Genomic DNA, 20,167 nt, shown 5'->3' on the forward strand with positions numbered 1-20,167 from the left:
AGTTGGATCAGCCTGTAGTGTGGTTTTCCACTTTAATTTTGAGTGTGACTCCAATTCCAGACCTCCATGGGTTGATAAATTGGATTTCCATTGATTATTTTTGTGTGATTTTGTTGTCAGCACATTCAACTATGTAAAGAAAAAAGTATTTAATAAGATTATTTCTTTCATTCAGATCTAGGATGTGTTGTTTAAGTGTTCCCTTTATTTTTTTGAGCAGTATATAATACAACCAGCCAAAAATCTAGTGTGTTTTCAAATATGCTGTCTGTGCACTTCTGTGTCTACATACATTGAGACTAACTGTGTGCTGGCCCTGGGTCATATGTGGCATTCTGATGTGTTGACAAAGATGCATTTGCGCTGAGACCAGCGGTTTCCTGTGACCTGTAGCAATTGTTGTTTTCATGTCTCAAATAGTTACAGATGAATAGATGCCTTAGGTGATCAGAATGATATGTTTTACACGTGGGCGTGCGTGCGTGTGTGTGCCTGTGTGCACGTGCGCATGCAAGCATGGGCTTACGTACATGCATATGTACTTGCGTGTACGTGCGTGTGCATGAGTAATACCAACCACGCATATCTTACTCCATAACCCTCCCACCATCCATCACAAGTTGTCCATCAAAGATTGAAATGCTACTGACAGGTAACAGCTAATGTTGAAATCCAGGCTAATGGACAACAGACCCTTTCCTGTTGAAAGTCAACAGACATGCAGTTGAAATGTTACTGATAGTCTGTAAATAGTTTGTAGAGCATTTACAGGTGGATTATCCAAATCAAGTGTTACCAAAGAAACAACCTTTCCCGTTCCAAATAACCCCGGTGAGCACTTTTGATAGAGAAGCCATCTCCCCTCCATTGCGTCATCCGTTGTCCCCTCTCCGTTGATTAATACGACCCAGGGCATAGCTAACCCTCTCAACCCTCTTAATATAATACTCAGACAACCTCCATCCTTCATGTTCCTTCATTATCTTCCAAATTTAGCCTGGGTGAGTCGTCGGGCTAGAGATAGATTCTCGCCATCTAACCGTCTAACCGTCCGCTCAGCGACCAACGCACTCCATAGTCTTGATGAATGGGGTCCTTAGCTATTTTTGGGGTGACAGGGGGATTGCCTGCATAGATATCAGAGGGGATAAATGTCCCCTTCAGCGTTTTACTGGCCGGCTTTGTCTTTTTCAGGCTTTCTGTGGCAAAGCGAGAGTTGCAGTGTTATAGTACAGTAATATCGATGAGAGCCGGTGGATTTCCTGAACAAGTTTTTTAAATATTTTTTTTAAAGTTCTGAAATTTGAAGTTTGAGTGTCAATTTGTCTCTACAGTCTTCTTTTTAGTTCTGCCTGATCTAACCGTAACTCGATTCCTCTGTCAATTTAAAGCCGGCTTGCTTCTCCGCCCAATGCAATTGATATCAAACTCCGTACCTCTTTCAGCCTTAGACTTCAAATGACTATTATATAGGCTGTTATGATTGCATTTGATTGGAAAAAGAAAGATCCTTCTACCACAGTAGTAGAGAGATATGGCCTATTGGTTCCTTCCCAGTGAGCACAAGATGTTGAAAATATGTCTTTTCAACGTCTTTTCAACCAAAACGACATCTTTTCAACCAAAAATACATTGTTTCAACATATTTTTCTCATAGGGCTATCTCCTCGGAGTTGAACAATGTCAGTGCCAGTCTATCCCTCCCCTCCCTCCCCAAATTCCCTCCAATGCCAGTCCTTTCATTCCATTGCATTACACGGCTGTGAATAGGTGTCTGGCCACCTCATTATCAACCTCCCCCGCTATCATTAATACACGTTTGCCTAGAGGGAGACTGAGGGGGGATTTGGGTGGTTGGCTGGGGCGCTGCTTTATCGATCTGTCACTGAGAGACGAGGTCAGGGATGAGGATAAACAGTGGTGATCGATGAGGAGATCGTTGGAAATTGGGACGCTGAACCAAACTTCGTAGAGCATTGTCTCCCTCGGAGTCCAACGAGACTTAATTTGCTCTGTTGGGGTGCTAATGGCTGGTATTAGATAGCAAGCGGGTCAGGTGAGAGAGGGAGAGAAAGTGAGAGAGAGAGAGAGAGAGAGAGAGAGAGAGAGAGAGAGAGAACTACTGATACGGAGAGAGGACACTGTGGAGGCTTTTCAAGTCAGGCCAGAGAAATCAATAAACCTCCAAATGGCACAGATCAATCTTTGACATTTCTGGCCTCATACAGTCTCATATGAGGCCAGTCTCCCACAGTACTCCACTTCTGGGGATGATTGGGCTTGGGTAAGAAGATGAGGCTAAATTGAGGTAGTGAGGATGAATCGTCTGTCTGAAGGGAAGACAGACTTTTACATCGGCACATCTGTCTGTATTGCTAATGTGACACCAGATTGTGTGTCCCAGTTTGTGCCTGGCCTTGAATCTGGCCAGAGAGTGTACATACACGTAGTGTATCTGAGGGGCATGGAAATGTCCATTATTGCATTGAACACAACTTGTTTCCTCACACCATTTACAACTGAAGCATTACTGTTGCTAAGCCAGGTCACAGTATGAGTGATCCCCCAAGTTTTACCATGTAGGGAGATGATACCTGACTCCCAAATGGCGCCCTCTTCCCTACATAGTGCACTACTTTTACCAGGGTCTAGTGTAGGATGTACCCGTAAAGTGACATTTGGAGTGGCTCAGTCACCAGATGGAGCTCCTCTGGTCTTGGAGTCTCCAGTCATCCTAGCTTGATGTTGGCCCTGGTTCAATTAGTACCCAGATGTTCAAGTGTCTTTCTGTGGAAAAGTGAGTGTCAACATTGAACAAGCCAATTTCGTTGGTTACTTTGTCGGTTTTAATGGCGCTCTTTAAAAGTGGCGGCTGGGGTTGGGGCACGGCAGCTTGTCGAGTGAGACCCTTCGCACACCTGCTGTGGAGTGAGTGGAGAGAGAGAGGGAGAGAGAAAGTGAGAAAAGGAGAGAGACAGATAGAGAGAAGGGGGGAAAGAGAGAGGGAGAGAGAAAGAGCTGGGATTTCTGTTAATGCGACTCTGTGCAGCCAATGGCAATGTCCACTTTGGGTATAATGCTGGGAGCCACTTGTGGATTTGATCCCTCTAACGCAGTTCCACCGACGACACCATGAAAACAACCATTATACAGATATCTGCTAAAGCAGATCTGATTGAATAGAGCCCTGAGAGAGAAGGGGGGAAAGAGAGACAGAGAGAGAGTGAAAGAGAGAGAGATTTTTATTTAACCTTTATTTAACTGGGCAAGTCAGTTAAAAACAAATTCTTATTTACAATGACGGCCTACCTCTGCCAAACCCTAACCCAGACGACTCCGGGCCAATTGTGCGCCACCCTATGGGACTCCCAATCACTGCCGGTTGTGATAAAGCCTGGGTCTGTAGTGACGCCTCTAGCACTGAGATGCAGACCGCTGCGCCACTCGGGAGCCCAAAAGTAGATAGGATAGAGAGAGAAAGAGAGAGAAATAGAGTAGGAAAAATAGTCACTTGCCAAGGTCCCTAACTGTAGTGAACAACACTCCAATGACAACCCAGCTGAGGTCCATAAACTGTGTGAGGCCTAAATATCAGACTGCCACACTTGTAAAGAGAACATCGTTAAAGCGTTAAAGTCCCCCTTGACTTTCCATTACTTATTCTTCTTGTTTAGGTTTTGGTTGATGGTGTTTTTATTCGTGCTCTTTAGATGCCGCCATTGAAATGCGAGGGCGGGCGAGCATGGCAAAATGGAGGGTTCACTTTTACGTGTTTTGTCACTTTGTCTCTGCAGCATCTCTCTGTTGTGTGTTTTTAAAGAGAGGGCCGTTAAAGTCCCTAAATTTTCCATTGCACATGCAGTTTGGCATTGGATAATGCCTCTCTGGGCGTCTTGAAATGAGGATTGCATAGAAATACGATAAAATAGCCTAAGATATTAGCCTACAACTCTAATGTTGTCTGCTTAGGGCTGGTTTCCTGTACCCAGATTTATTCTACAACTCTAATGTTGTCTGCTTAGGGCTGGTTTCCTGTACCCAGATTTATTCTACAACTCTAATGTTGTCTGCTTAGGGCTGGTTTCCTGTACCCAGATTTAGCCTGCAATTCTAATGTTGTCTGCTTAGGGCTGGTTTCCTGAACCCAGATTTAGCCTGCAATTCTAATGTTGTCTGCTTAGGGCTGGTTTCCTGAACCCAGATTTAGCCTGCAATTCTAATGTTGTCTGCTTAGCGCTGGTTTCCTGAACCCAGATTTAGCCTACAATTCTAATGTTGTCTTCTTAGCGCTGGTTTCCTGAACCCAGATTTAGCCTGCAATTCTAATGTTGTCTGCTTAGGGCTGGTTTCCTGAACCCAGATTTAGCCTGCAATTCTAATGTTGTCTGCTTAGCGCTGGGTTCCTGAACCCAGATTTAGCCTACAATTCTAATGTTGTCTGCTTAGGGCTGGTTTCCTGAACCCAGATTCAGCCTACAACTTTAATGTTGTCTGCTTAGGGCTGGGTTCCTGAACCCAGATTCAGCCTACTCCAGGACTAAAATATATGCTCAATAGAAGATCATCTTAATTGAAAGCAGGAGTATTAGGTTTAATCTGGCTCTGGGATATCAGCCTTTAAGAGTCTCTGTTGTATTAAGAACTGTGAAAGGAGACATGCCAGTAGCTACATCTATTGGTGGTTCTCCGTTTCGCTTGTATTTTTTATTGTATTTTTGTCTCACCCCAGCTGTTTGGCCAGCTCCTGTGTTTGTGTGTGTGTGTGTGTGTGTGTGTGTGTGTGTGTGTGTGTGTGTGTGTGTGTGTGTGTGTGTGTGTGTGTGTGTGTGTGTGTGTGTGTGTGTGTGTGTGCGTGTGTGTGTGTGTGTGCACGCGCTTGTCAGTGAAAAATATCATTAGATGAAGCGTGACGCACTGAGTCCATCTGCTATTTTGTTAATTATCATTTTTGTCCCAGTGGGAATTAGGGCAAGAGGGGGGAGAATTGAGTTATACAACCCAAAAGCAAGCTAGAGGCGAGAAGGCAGCTTTCAAAAACGAGGTACAGTTACATCAAAATAGACAACAAATTACGTTGGCGTTATCTCATCATCATTGAAGGGTGATGCACAGGTAGCCTAGTGGTTAGAGTGTTGGACTAGTAACTGAAAGGTTGGGAGATCGAATCCCTGAGCTGACAAGGTAAAAATCTGTTGTTCTGCCCTTGAACAAGGCAGTTAACCCACTGTTCCCAGGCCATCATTGAAAATAAGAATTTGTTCTTAACTGACTTGCCTAGTTAAATAAAGGTCAAATAAAAGAAAGAGCTGATTTGATCATAGGTAGAAGCAGCAGGAATTTGCCTCAGTTGATCATGGGAAGGACACAATGTGTGTCTGGTAGAGTGCACCAATTAACATCTTGTTTCAAACTCAATTACCAGAGATGCACTACTCCACAGGTATGAGCTGGTTGGCCTATTGGCCCTCAGTGTGAGTGGGTGAACTATACTGTAAGCTTCAGAGCTATCATGGGTGAGTAGGGTGTGTGTACGTGCTCGGTCGATGCGTGCGTTTATCTGTCACTGGCTGCCCTCTATGTGGCCAGCAACAGGTGACCTCATAAATCAAACGGGAAAAGTACACATGGATAATAACAATTGAACAATCCAGACAAAAGTGTTTTAGCGTACGTGTCCTCAATCAATTCAACTGGGGTTAATTTAACTTTGCTACGGTGCATGTTGCTTTATTACCTCATGCGACTGCTGTCTAGCAGAGGTAGTCTTTAAAGTTCAGCAGGAACAAATGAAGTGTTTTATTTATTGCCGTTGTCAAGCAGTAAAACGTAAACCCTTTTTATATCCAGTGCCCCAGGAAAATACAATAGGTTTTAATGAACTTCAGAGTTAACTGGGGGTGTGGTGACGTCTAAGGGCAGGGGAATGTGCAGTGCTTTGAAAACGTGACTCTTCGAGACCAGAAAGACTCACTAAAAGCTGATGAAAGAGATCGGGAGAAAGAGAGAGAGAGAGAGAGAGAGAGAGAGAGAGAGAGAGAGAGAGAGAGAGACACACAGAGAGTGAGAGAGAGAGCGAAAGAGGAGACAGACAAACGAGACACGAGCATGATAATATTTTTTTGCAAAAGTGTACAGAAATCCAAAAGCAGTTCTACCAGCCTTCTCAGTTTGTACCCTGCCTATAGAGAGCAGACATTGACAAGGATCCTTAAGGTCTAGGGTTGTTAACGGTAAACCGTTAATAGGTTAGCTGCTGAAAACACATTTGACCGGTCATGCTTTTCGTCTATAGGTTTATTAGCATAATTGAGTGGATTTTTATTCGGCGAGTGTGTATTTTCGTTACTCGTCATGCATCGTATTCATCACGTGCACAGCGCACAGAGCTTAGTTTGAGGAGAGGAATAGCCTATCACCTGTCAGACAGCGACAGAGAAGCTCCTAATAAACCTGGCACTGGAGAGAAATGTGCTTTTGTTAATCCAGTCATTGCGCAACAGATAATAATTCTAAATGCAATTGCGTGTCAACGGAAGGCAGGCTATCAGCGCTTTCAGGTTCTGCTTTTCTTTTCTTAGTCAACCTTGTGTTCTGTTTCGTTGTGTTCTTGAACGTAGCCCTGTTTCTTTGGGTTCTGGAACGTAGCCCTGTTTCTTTGGGTTCTGGAACGTAGCCCTGTTTCTTTGGGTTCTGGAACGTAGCCCTGTTTCTTTGTGTTCTGGAACGTAGCCCTGTTTCTTTGGGTTCTGGAACGTAGCCCTGTTTCTTTGGGTTCTGGAACGTACCTCTGTTTCTTTGGGTTCTGGAACGTAGCCCTGTTTCTTTGGGTTCTGGAACGTAGCCCTGTTTCTTTGTGTTCTGGAACGTAGCCCTGTTTCTTTGGGTTCTGGAACGTACCTCTGTTTCTTTGGGTTCTGGAACGTAGCCCTGTTTCTTTGGGTTCTGGAATGTAGCCCTGTTTCTTTGGGTTCTGGAACGTAGCCCTGTTTCTTTGTGTTCTGGAACGTAGCCCTGTTTCTTTGTGTTCTGGAACGTAGCCCTGTTTCTTTGTGTTCTGGAACGTACCTCTGTTTCTTTGGGTTCTGGAACGTAGCCCTGTTTCTTTGTGTTCTGGAACGTAGCCCTGTTTCTTTGGGTTCTGGAACGTAGCCCTGTTTCTTTGGGTTCTTGAACGTACCTCTGTTTCTTTGGGTTCTGGAACGTAGCCCTGTTTCTTTGGGTTTTTGAACATAGCCCTGATTCTTTGGGTTCTGGAACGTAGCCCTGTTTCTTTGTGTTCTGGAACGTAGCCCTCTTTCTTTGGGTTCTGGAACATAGCCCTGTTTCTTTGGGTTCTGGAACGTAGCCCTGTTTCTTTGGGTTCTGGAACGTAGCCCGTAGCCCTGTTTCTTTGGGTTCTGGAACGTAGCCCTGTTTCTTTGGGTTCTGGAACGTAGCCCTGTTTCTTTGGGTTCTGGAACGTAGCCCTGTTTCTTTGTGTTCTGGAACGTAGCCCTGTTTCTTTGGGTTCTGGAACGTAGCCCTGTTTCTTTGGGTTCTGGAACGTACCTCTGTTTCTTTGGGTTCTGGAACGTAGCCCTGTTTCTTTGGGTTCTGGAACGTAGCCCTGTTTCTTTGTGTTCTGGAACGTAGCCCTGTTTCTTTGGGTTCTGGAACGTACCTCTGTTTCTTTGTGTTCTGGAACGTAGCCCTGTTTCTTTGGGTTCTGGAACGTAGCCCTGTTTCTTTGTGTTCTGGAACGTAGCCCTGTTTCTTTGTGTTCTGGAACGTAGCCCTGTTTCTTTGTGTTCTGGAACGTACCTCTGTTTCTTTGGGTTCTGGAACGTAGCCCTGTTTCTTTGTGTTCTGGAACGTAGCCCTGTTTCTTTGGGTTCTGGAACGTAGCCCTGTTTCTTTGGGTTCTTGAACGTACCTCTGTTTCTTTGGGTTCTGGAACGTAGCCCTGTTTCTTTGGGTTTTTGAACATAGCCCTGATTCTTTGGGTTCTGGAACGTAGCCCTGTTTCTTTGTGTTCTGGAACGTAGCCCTCTTTCTTTGGGTTCTGGAACATAGACCTGTTTCTTTGGGTTCTTGAACGTAGTCCTGTTTCTTTGGGTTCTGGAACGTAGCCCGTAGCCCTGTTTCTTTGGGTTCTGGAACGTAGCCCTGTTTCTTTGGGTTCTGGAACGTAGCCCTGTTTCTTTGGGTTCTGGAACGTACCTCTGTTTCTTTGGGTTCTGGAACGTAGCCCTGTTTCTTTGGGTTCTGGAACGTAGCCCTGTTTCTTTGGGTTCTGGAACATAGCCCTGTTTCTTTGGGTTCTGGAACATACCTCTGTTTCTTTGGGTTCTGGAACGTAGCCCTGTTTCTTTGGGTTCTGGAACGTAGCCCTGTTTCTTTGGGTTCTGGAACGTACCTCTGTTTCTTTGGGTTCTGGAACGTAGCCCTGTTTCTTTGTGTTCTGGAACGTAGCCCTGTTTCTTTGGGTTCTGGAACGTAGCCCTGTTTCGTTGTGTTCTGGAACGTAGCCCTGTTACTTTGTGTTCTTGAACGTACCTCTGTTTCTTTGGGTTCTGGAACGTAGCCCTGTTTCTTTGGGTTCTGGAACGTAGCCCTGTTTCTTTGGGTTCTGGAACGTAGCCCTGTTTCTTTGGGTTCTGGAACGTAGCCCTGTTTCTTTGGGTTCTTGAACGTACCTCTGTTTCTTTGGGTTCTGGAACGTAGCCCTGTTTCTTTGGGTTCTGGAACGTAGCCCTGTTTCTTTGGGTTCTGGAACGTAGCCCTGTTTCTTTGGGTTCTGGAACGTAGCCCTGTCTTTCAGTTTTGTTCATTGATTTCACCTGTGTTCATTTCTCACCTGGTCTTATCAGCTCCCTATCTAGTTCAGTTCTTTCTGTTTGTATGGTTGTGAGCTATTGTTTGTTTTTGACTGCCTACCCGTGTTTGACCATTACCTGCGACCACGATTCCTGCCTTTGTGAAGGCTTAATAAACATCTGCTGCGCTCTGCGCGTGAATCTACACCTTTTTCTGCCTAAGTATTCATTACAAGTGCGTCCACCCACCATTTTGCCATGTGAGCTTGAGGTAGTATCAGGGGCGGAAATCCCGGGGGGGACGGGGGGGACACGACCCCCCCATCCTGGGAAAAATATGATTTGTCCCCCCCAATATATCACTGAAACATAACTATGTAATTTAAATAATATTAATAATACGCAATGAAAGCAATTGTGCTGATTATAGACACTTAATAGCGCGTTTTTAAGTTTCAAAAGATTGCAACCCCCCCACCCTTTGCCTCACAATGGTTTGATCCACTGCCAGTTCCTTAGCTTGCTAGGTAACAGAGAGGTCGTATCTACTGTCTGAAAGGCACTCAATGCACGTAACTGACGTGAGGTTAATCCAGTCAATCGCGCACACACACTAGCTGATTATGCAGAGCTAGCGCGCAAATATTAACTATTAAGCTAGCTAGTACCTATTCCATTTATGTGGCGTCGTCATAGATGGAATCAGCATGCAGATGATGTAAGTTAGTGCTTCAAAGTCCCTGTGATAAGGTTAGCGATAAACTGAAATCCAAACTGAACAGAACTACACTCTCTTCTACCATTGTCTTAAATATATTTAATGGTCTCGTTGCAAAAGCTAAATTGTCGCAAGTGAACTTTTATTTATTTATTTATTTTATTTCACCTTTATTTAACCCGGGTAGCAAAGATTATAGCAAACACCACTGAAACTGAATTGGTGCTCGCTAGCTTTGCAAATTCAGCTATTGTTGGAAGCCAGCCAATATGAAACAAACTATTAAAATTACAAAAGGTTGCAGCATATGTTGTGTAAATGGTGAACTCATACAGCTGTCAACTCTTGTCATTTTAATCCGTTTCACATTTGCTAGCTACCTTTTAGATCGAAGCCCAAATAGAATGATTGAAGATGATAGAAGCCCATCTCCTACTGTAAATAACCTACACACTGTGTGTGTAGCCAGCCAGCCAGCCAGGTTGAAAAATGGCAGAAAATAAAAGACGGACATCAGAGTATTTTTCAATACACCAAAACGCATAGTAAGAACCCTAGTAGCCTAATATCTCAAAGACTAGTTGATAAAATGTTCATAAGAAAGAAATTACATTCTAATGGAAATGTTTCACAATGATGTCATTAGGCAGAGCAGGCAACAGATGGCACACAGACAGCAGAGTTGGGGACAGATATGCAGGGACAGACTGGCAGAGACAGGGAGTCTCAGGTAAGTTTGTTGAATCTTTGTTTGGCAACATTATGAAAGGTTCTCAATTTTTTTTACTTGTAAAATATGAACATAATTGGAAAATGCCATGGATACCCCCACTCTCAACTTAAACTGGTGACTGAACTAAGATTTGTTAAAGGCAATGGTATTGCTGTTGTGATTAGTTGTGTAGTTTTGGGTACCGGTAGTTAGGAGTACGGCAAACACCTTATTTCTTTGGTTCCTCAATATACATTTACCATATTACAATGTAGGCTATGTTTTACAGCACTACTTTTGGTTTCCCCCTCAGGAATTGCTCTTGAGAAAATTTCATGTAATTGTCCCCTCCAAAGTTGATATCAGATTTTCGCCAATGGGTAGTATAATTGTTTGAAACTTGAACGTTTTACTTCACTTCAGATAATGAGGCATGTCTTACCTTGCTTCAAAGTAGCCTAGCCAAAATCCATCCATCGAATACACGGAGGCAATTATTTTATAAAGACTTCCTCATGCCATTAACCAGCATTTCTCTCCTGTTTCATATCAACCTTCTTTCATTGTCCAGCAGCCAAAGGCACAATCCTAGTCATATTAGCAACCCATCATAGTAGTTGCTATTAGATTCCCCCTCTTTCTAAGTTTTTAATTGAGATTTCATCTCTGTCAAATGGAACCACTCGCATTAGGAGCACTGTTCAGAACTGTGTTTTCCCGCCAATTGCATTTTTGGGAAATGACAGCTGCTTCGTTACAGGAGTTGCATGGTAAATAATAGGCTATAATCTTTTGACTGTAAGACGATAGGTTTGCTATTGTTGCATGTTTCCATTAAGCTCTTAATGAAAAAATGTCCTTCCTTGTATGCATGTATAGTATGTTCTGTCGGTCACCTCATTTTACTTCTAACAGTGCAGGTTGGCGTTACGCCAACAACAAAAAACGCGCCTCATGAAAATCCTCACGCCATAGATTGCCTTTGTCTCTGTATATTAAGGGATGATGCTGAACACAGCATGGTTTCACACAGGAGCCGGCAGTAAAAAACGCTGGTTCTGCACAGCAGCTATGAGACCATCCGTCTCCCTTCACACGGGGAAAAGAAGAGAAGGAGATGTAAGGGAGAAAGGGAGGGAAAAGCTTGGCAGGCGGCAGGGGGATTGCTGTTATCTGTCAGCACACTCATCTGTTCCAGGCCTTTTAAAGATGTCAGCAGGGGATGGGAGAGAGCGTTGGGTTTAGGGAGGAGGATTTTGGTATACACACTTATATGATATGCATGCACACACACACACACACACACACACACACACACACACACACACACACACACACACACACACACACACACACACACACACGCACACTCTCGCTCTCTCTCTCTGTATCTCTCTCTCCCTCTCCCTCTGTCTCTCTCTCCCTCTCTCTCTGTCTCTCTCTGTATCTCTCCCCCCTCTCTCTCTCTCTCTCTCTCTCTCTCTCTGTCTCTCTCTTTCTCTCTTTGAATGTGTTATGTTTAGCCTTATTATGTCCATAATGTGAAACGCGAGCTCAACATGAGCTCTGCATCTGCAAAACACAGTCACTTAGCACTACCCACTAACGTTAGGAGGGTTAATTAGCATCAAATGGTATTCCTGTGGTGCTATCACAGTAACCAGTGCTACGCTAGCCTACTCTAGCTAGCTAATTGCGTTCACTAAGTCCAGTCGCTTCTAACCCACTCAGATTCTCTCTCTCAAGGGGTTTCTGAAGAGAAGGACGTCCTGTATCAATATAATGGGAGGAGATACAATATTTTCTCCCTGCTGGTTGCCAACCTCACACACACGCACACACACATTCACATACACACACACGCTAACCCCCCGCCCCACCCGACACACACATACACTCTTGAGATGTACCAGAGTGCCTCCTGGCCCGGACCTTTAAAGAGCAGACTGCATCATGGAAATTGCTCTGTCATCTTTACTCTTTACTCCAGTAGTGGTGGTAGTAGTGTTGTCTGTCTACTGTTTACAGTCCTCCTCACTGACACAGACAGTCATTTCCCGGCCAGGCTTACTGTCAGAGTCCTTACCCTTTACCAACGGAGAGCTACCATAGCTCCTACTGACACACTCACACACACTTAGTCTTTCACTGTCACTATTAAACAGGACACACACTCTAATTGTCAGTGGTTCATGAATAGTCTCTAATACACTCGTATGCGTAGAAGACAGTATTACTGTCACTTATCTGTGTGTGTGTGTGTGGGGGGGGGTTAGGGTTTAGGGAAAATAGGATTTGAATGGAAATACATTTTAGGTCCCCACGAGGTTATAAAGACATAAAATGTGTGTGTGTGTGTGTGTGTGTGCGTGTGTGTGTACGTGTGTGTGTACGTGTGTGTACGTGTGTGTACGTGTGTGTACGTGTGTGCATCCATGTGTTTCTGACGGATTCGATACCACATTCTTACTTGTTGTTCAACTGAGCTTTACTGTTTTGACAACAAGCAATTTAACTAAGTTGTCAAGGCAACTGCCTCAGAGCATCTCTCCCATGTTGAATACGGCTGTGTGATCTCCATAGAATGCTATAGGATGACGCATCTTAAACCGATGACGCCCCAACCCCATGTATGTCTTTTGGAATGTGCTGAGTACATTTAGAATCCCTGTTTTCTCTGGAATAGACCAACACAGTAGGGGGTGCTATTTGAGGAATGCTAGGAGATATACAGTACATGACTGGGCGTCTGACTGTGTAAAGGCATGTGAGGCACAGGACCTCAACGGGTGGATCAGAGGTCATGAGGTCATAACCTTTAGGTTACAAGGACCATCAAAAGAAATACCCAGACTAAGTAAGTCATCCAAGGAGACTGAAGAGTCACTAGATAATGGATGTATTCTTGGTCCTCACCTTTGAATGTGCTCAGTATTATAGTGCAAATGAATTAATTGGCAATGAAATGAAATGATGATGACTTTCAGAATGTAGCCAATGGTGATTGACATTATAGTCATGATGATTAAGAAATCAAATTCTACCGCTAATTTTCGTCACAAATTGCTTAACCCAGGCCTAGAGACTTGAGGTCAAGGTCAATGATCATAATATTTTGCGACTACAATTGAGATGGCAAATACCGTATTCCCCCCATTGCTAATTTCTCCTAATAGGGTAGAGTAACTTCCTGTTGGAAATAAAACAGTAACACCTGGTCTGTGGTCAGTGTTATGAAGTAGTTGCTAAGATAATAAGCTGTCTGTTTTGATCTGTCCATTAGATACGCTCCCAGGCACATAAACAGTGGCATTAGTTAATATAGACTTGGCAAGATGACACACACACACACTGCCTCTGTCTCTCTTACACTTTTATAAGCGATCACACACACACACACACACACACACTGCCTCTGTCTCTCTTGTACTTTTATGGGCGCTCACACACACACACAAGCGCGTGAGCACGCACACACACACACACACACACACACACACACACACACACACACACACACACACACACACACACAGGAAAAGTGTCCAGACCGTCCAGACAGACAGTATTCTTAAGAACAGACATAGATTTTATTAGGTTTTGGGTTACTCTTTCGACTCCTAGTCTGCTCATAAAGGTGTTAAGGATGATACTGACCTGACAGTATTATGACTTGAGCTTCCTCTCTTGGCTGCCTCAAGTTTATATCAAAGAGAAGGTGAGAAGTTAGCCCATGTGTTTATAATACCTCTGTTACACTGGCAAGGCTATCTGAGACGACTGTCTTGTGACCAAACCGTCCAGGTATGAGCCCTAACCTGGATGACGGTTGAACTTTGACCCTAGCTGGCACTGTCCAATGATGATCCGTCTTACTAGACAGACATCCAATGACAATCCATCTTACTAGACAGACATCCAGTGACAGTTGAGAATCTAGGCAGTCAGAATGAGACTTTAAGTTGTAGGCAACTGCCAGAGACAGTGATGAGTAAAATGATTTTATCCTTGAATGGATGGCCACACATTGAAAACAGAACATATAGATAGATCATAGATGATACTATCAAGAACTCATGAAGGATTTTGGTGGTCACACATTTCAGGACCATGGACAGCATAGTGGTAGTTCTATTTAAGTTTTTGTCATTTAGCAGACGTTCTTATCCAGAACAACTAGGGTTAAGTGACTTGCTCAAGGTCACATTGACAGATTGTTCACCTAGTTTGCTCAGGGATTTGAACCAGCAACCTTTCAGTTACTGGCCCAATGCTGTTAACCGCTAGGGTACCTGCCACTCATTTATCCTAGGGAGCTGGCTATACTGGTAGCATATGAATCCATGTCATGATGACACACACACACACACACACACACACACTGAAACACACACACACATTAGGGAATAAATAGTCTTAATGTAATTAGCTTTCAGTCTGTCTCTAATGAACTGTAGCCTGTGGGAAAATGTGAGACATATTTCTCCGAATTCTTCCTCATTGACTCTAAATAGAGTGTGTGGCGCTCAAGGCAACACGTCCTCAACACAAATATCATATATATATATATATTCTCCACTTTTACCTACTGTATACGTGCAGCTGGTATTCACTCTGCCTTGTACAACGAGGAGAGATCGAGATAAAGACTTGAAAGAAAGGACAAAGTGCCATCCAAGGTTGTCTGTGAACTCCTGCCTGCTCAGTCCTTACACATAGTGTATACACCCATATACTCATCTTACCGTGTTCTACCCTTCGCTGAGAGGAGAGATGTGGAGAGAAGAAATACTTGAAAGGAAGAGAAAGTGACATCCAAGGTTGACTCTACCTGCCCCAGTGCCCAATCCTTCCAATGATATAGAATACAGGGGTATTTCCTGTGTCTCGCTTCCTCTTCATTGCTCTTTGAGTGTGTGCAGTAGTGTATACAGTCAAGCGCTATTCACCCTATCCTGTGCTAAGAGAAGAAGAATAGACGGGAAACAGTGCCATCCAAGGTTATGACCTCTTGCCCCTCCTGTACTCCTGTATACAGCATCTACTTTCTACTCACTCTATCCTCTGCTAAGAGAGGTGTATTGGAAAGAAGACAGTGTCATCCAAGGTTACTGTACCTCACATCCTCTGCCTACCCTATCCTTACAATCGTATACAATACAAACGTGCAGTATTTGCAGTGTACGTGTTTTTCTAAGGTTGCTACTCCAACTTTTCTGGTAGGGTGGTTTGTGATCCGTACAAACAACACTACCAGACCTTCGTGCTACCACAGATATCCACTGAGAGCCTGACAACACGACTGATTGGGAGCCAAACAAATGCAGACATCTGCTTTTCGCTGCAAATCTAATTCAAAATGAGGATGATTGGGTGTAATGTAGCCAGTACGACAGACCCCAGTGATTGGACATTAGTCATTTCCTTGGCACTCTGTTTCAAAACAAATCAATTAAATTATACAAAATAGACAAGCACTTACTGCCTGCTACTGGTGTGTGTGCGTGCGTGCGTGCGTGTGTGTGTGTGTGCGTGCGTGTGTGTGTGCGTGTGTGTGTGTGTGTGTGTGTGCGTGTGTGCGCGTGTGTGTGTGCGTGTGCGTGTGTGCGTGTGTGTGTGCGTGTGCGTGTGCGTGTGCCTGCGTGTGTTATTTACTCTGGGCCTCTCTTTAAAAGGTTAAGGGCAGTTCTGTGTTCTGTTGGAGCTGTGAGGGCTCTGACAGACTCCAGATACTAGCCCCGCGTCCCAAATGGCACCCTATTCCCTATCTAGTGCACCATACTACGTAGGGACTAGGGTGCAATTTGGGACAGCGACCCGCCACAACAGTATGTGACACGGGGAACTGAGGCCTGCAGAGCGGACGGGGAGGCGGCGGCAAAGTAATTAGGGAAGATCGTTCAATGATAAACAACCTTGTCTGTTTTTCATAACTCATTAATTGTTTTTCATTAAATATTTCAGAAATGGTTCTATTTGTTTTGTAAACAGAGACATTGGTGTTTACTATAGTTAGATAAGGAGGAACTCTGAAAACCTTGTTTAGCAGCCACTAATTCTCCTTTAGAGATCTTGACAAGAGAGAGAGAGTGGAGGAAGACTTATGAGGCCAGCTGTCCTTTCAGTTGACAGCTACATGATACTTGTCAGCGCACGCATTCACCAGTCCAGACATATGCACAATTGATTAACTTCCCAAAGTACCCTAAACTTTTAAATACTCCAACTTCCCGAACTTCAAACTGATTCATTAGGATGTATTTTTTTTATGTAAAAACACTAAAACGTTAAATACTCAGACTTGAAAAGGAATACTTTTTATATAACTTCTTGGGTTACATACAAAGCCTTCTACTTCCTGACTCCTCGCAGAAGGAGAAGAGCGTATTGGACGACAGATGACGACGACCAAATCGAAATAATCACATCCTCGGGCTATGGAAAACTGTAACCTCTGTTTGGGCTCTCTCTTGGAGTCAAAGGTCAGATCGGGGCCGGGGTCACATCAGCACAGTCCTATAGCGGTCAGCTAAAGGTCGGCTGGGGATCGCGACCCCCACAGGACGCCCACCCTTTTCACACAGACACTGCTCAAGAAGCTCAGTCTGGAAATCACCCCCCTGACCCGCTTGGCCATGCGTTTCAACTTTTAAAGGTTCTTCATCTTCTTTCATGTTAGTGATGATTTAGGGCCTAGCCTACGGGCACCAGGGAACGGCTTAATAGTCTCTAGCCTCTCATCAGCCATACTCCATAGGCTACAGCTGTGGAGAAGGGAGAGGGAAGAGAAGGGTGGTGGCTGGTCGGGGGGGCGGTAGAGGAAGATGTAGTGACATCTTGTGCGCCATAGTGACATCTTCAAAGACCTAATTGGGGTTCTTGATGATTGTTTACATTTCTGAATGTCACTCTCAAATATTGACTGAGAAGGAAGAGAAGGGAGGTCGGGGGACATGAGAGGAAGTCGTAGTGACATATTGGCTGACCTTATTTGGATGGATTCTATAGGTTTCTAATTGTTTACATTTTGTGAATGCCACTGTCGTCACACTGGAATGACTCTTCTATCTAAACTCAGTGTTCAGTTTCTATCTTCATAGCCAGACACCATATTCTCACTGTTGTTATCCTGGATAACCTGGACAATTAGCATGCTAGGCTAATCTCTCCCCTACAGCAGTGTTGGGTCAACAGTGCTTTGTCTTTGTGATGACTCACCACCCACTGGGCTCAGACATCTTTCCAGCATCTAGTTTTGATTTCGATTCTGTTGACTTGTCAACTAATTGGATATAGGTTCAAATAGGTGACATTCTGTTACATTGATGACTTTTTGCAAATCCAATCAGTTTTCCACGTTGATTCAACATCATCACATTGAATTTTGGGGTTGAAATGATGTGGAAACAACGTTGATGCAACCAGTTTTTGCCCAGTAGATACAGAAATGCAACAACTTCCACTAGTTTCAATAGCACTGCTTTGCAGGAAAATCAAGATGCTATAGTTTCAATGATAATCCAAGAAAGACAAAGAGAATAAGTAATTTGGCATCCAAAGCCCTATCTTAGCCTTTCCCTCACAAACTCCATAGGCACAGCCAAGCTTAAGACGGAGCTCAATCCTGATCAAACACAGATGTCCTCTCACCATTTAACACAAAAGACATCTATAACTCTAAATCCGATTGCTCGTCATTTTGCCATTGATGCTACTTGGAAAGCCATTGGCCCACCTCATATTTCAGATTTAATTCATGGAAAAATAAAAGATCATAACATAATGAAGGTGGAAGATTATCACCGACTGTGGTTCTTTGCAGAAAGAGGTAGGGTCGGATATCAAATCAAATCAAATGTATTTATATAGCCCTTCTTACATCAGCTGATATCACAAAGTGCTGTACAGAAACCCAGCCTAAAACCCCAAACAGCAAGCAATGCAGGTGTAGAAGCACGGTGGCTAGGAAAAACTCCCTAGAAAGGCCAAAACCTAGGAAGAAACCTAGAGAGGAACCAGGCTATGAAGGGTGGCCAGTCCTCTTCTGGCTGTGCCGGGTGGAGATTATAACAGCACATGGCCTAGATGTTCAAATGTTCATAAATGACCAGCATTGTCAAATAATAATAATTATAATAGTTGTCGAGGGTGCAACAAGTCAGTAACACAAGAGTAAGTGTCAGTTGGATTTTTCATAGACGATCTTTGAGAGTATCTCTACCGCTCCTGCTGTCTCTAGAGAGTTGAAAACAGCAGGTCTGGGACAGGTAGCACGTCCGGTGAATAGGTCAGGGTTCCAGCAGGTCTGGGACAACAGGTCTGGGACAGGTAGCACGTCCGGTGAACAGGTCAGGGTTCCATAGCTGCAGGCAGAACAGTTGGAACTGGAGCAGCAGCACGGCCAGGTGAACTTGGAACAGCAAGGAGTCATCAAGCCAGATAGTCCTGAGGCATGGTCCTAGGGCTCAGGTCCTCCGAGAGAGAGAAAGAAAGAAAGAAAAAGAGAGAATTAGAGAGAGCATATTTAAATCCACACAGGACACTGGAAAAGACAAGAGAAATACTCCAGATGTGACAGACTGACCCTAGCCCCCCGACACATAAACTACTGCAGCATAAATACTGGGGCTGAGACAGGAGGGGTCAGGAGACACTGTGGCCCCATCCGATGAAACCCCCGGACAGGGCCAAACAGGTAGGATATAACCCCACCCACTTTGCCAAAGCACAGCCCCCACACCACTGGAGGGATATCTCCAACCACCAACATACCATCCCGGGACAAGGCCGAGTATAGCCCACAAAGATCTCCGCCACGGCACAGCCCAACAGGGGGCGCCAACCCAGACAGGAAGACCACGTCAGTGACTCAACCCACTCCCAGGGACGCACCCCTCCCAGGATATTTCTGCTTGTCCAGTCCAGCGACGGTGCATGTTTCAAGCTAATCACGTTAGCATTAATAATGAGATAAGGCATTTCCTGACCAAACTGCCAGAGTCTTCTTCTGTTTCATATGGCTCTGGATAAATGTATTTATGATTTCGCTCTGTTTTGTCCTGTAGGTTCGTCCTGGTCTTTGGTTGCTTGGTCCTGTCTGTGTTCTCCACCATTCCGGCTCACCAGGACTTCTCTTCCAACTGTCTGCTCATCCTGGTGAGAAACTGATTGAAACTAGGCACATGTTCTGACACAGACACAGAAGCTGTTCATCAGCGTGCCTGTTTACAATGAGTGCAGTGATAGGTGACACTGTGGATAGAAGAAAGCAGTGACACCTATCGCTTCACAACAGGCAAATACAAAGCGGTAAAGTGTGTTGAGCTTTCAATCAAACTCCTCTTTGCACAAATAGATTTCTATTAGTAATTAGGTAAGAGGATATGAATACATTCTGGTATCAGTAAGTCAATCTGATCAATTGGGAACACTTCTGTGTTTTCCCATTATCTAGTCATTTGATAGTGAATAAAGCAGATTCAAACGGACTTCACCACGTTAAGAACCCTAGTGATGCAGAGCTCTCTCTTGCTACGTATGTGGTCCTTATAGGAAAAATCAATACAGGCCAAGGTTCATGCGTTGTCTCCAGATTGAGTTTAGTAATTTGATCCGGGGCCAACATTGATTTCTTCTTCTACACTCTTAGAAAAAAAGGGTTCAAAAAGGGTTCTTCGGATGTCCCCATAGCAGAACCCTTTTTGGTTTCAGGTAGAACCCTTTTGGGTTGCATGTAGAACCGTCTGAGGTAAGGGTTCTACATGGTACCCAAAAGGGTTCCACCTGGAACCAAAAATAGTTCTTCAAAGGGTTAAACTATGGGGGAAGCTGAAGAAACCTTTAAAGTTCTAGATAGTGTACTATTATTGAAATGCTGCTAGCAGGTCACTATCCACTAACCGTACCCTGCGATGAGTCAGCACCATACTGTTACAGCAGACT

At 44.2% G+C, this 20,167-nt stretch overlaps 1 protein-coding gene across 3 annotated transcripts in view; it reads left to right on the plus strand.

Annotated features, from left to right (window-relative positions):
* The window catches only part of LOC115178389 (potassium voltage-gated channel subfamily KQT member 5), a 142,347-nt gene that overhangs the window by 76,529 nt on the left and 45,651 nt on the right, over positions 1 to 20,167 (plus strand). For all 3 annotated transcript variants that reach the window (XM_029739559.1, XM_029739556.1, XM_029739558.1), the window contains exon 2: positions 19,291 to 19,381. In XM_029739559.1, coding sequence (XP_029595419.1) covers positions 19,291 to 19,381 — 91 coding nt within the window. The remainder of the gene's footprint in view (positions 1 to 19,290; positions 19,382 to 20,167) is intronic.

The sequence above is a fragment of the Salmo trutta genome, chromosome 38 (genome assembly GCF_901001165.1).
Source record: "Salmo trutta chromosome 38, fSalTru1.1, whole genome shotgun sequence".
In the NCBI taxonomy this organism is placed as follows: domain Eukaryota; kingdom Metazoa; phylum Chordata; class Actinopteri; order Salmoniformes; family Salmonidae; genus Salmo; species Salmo trutta.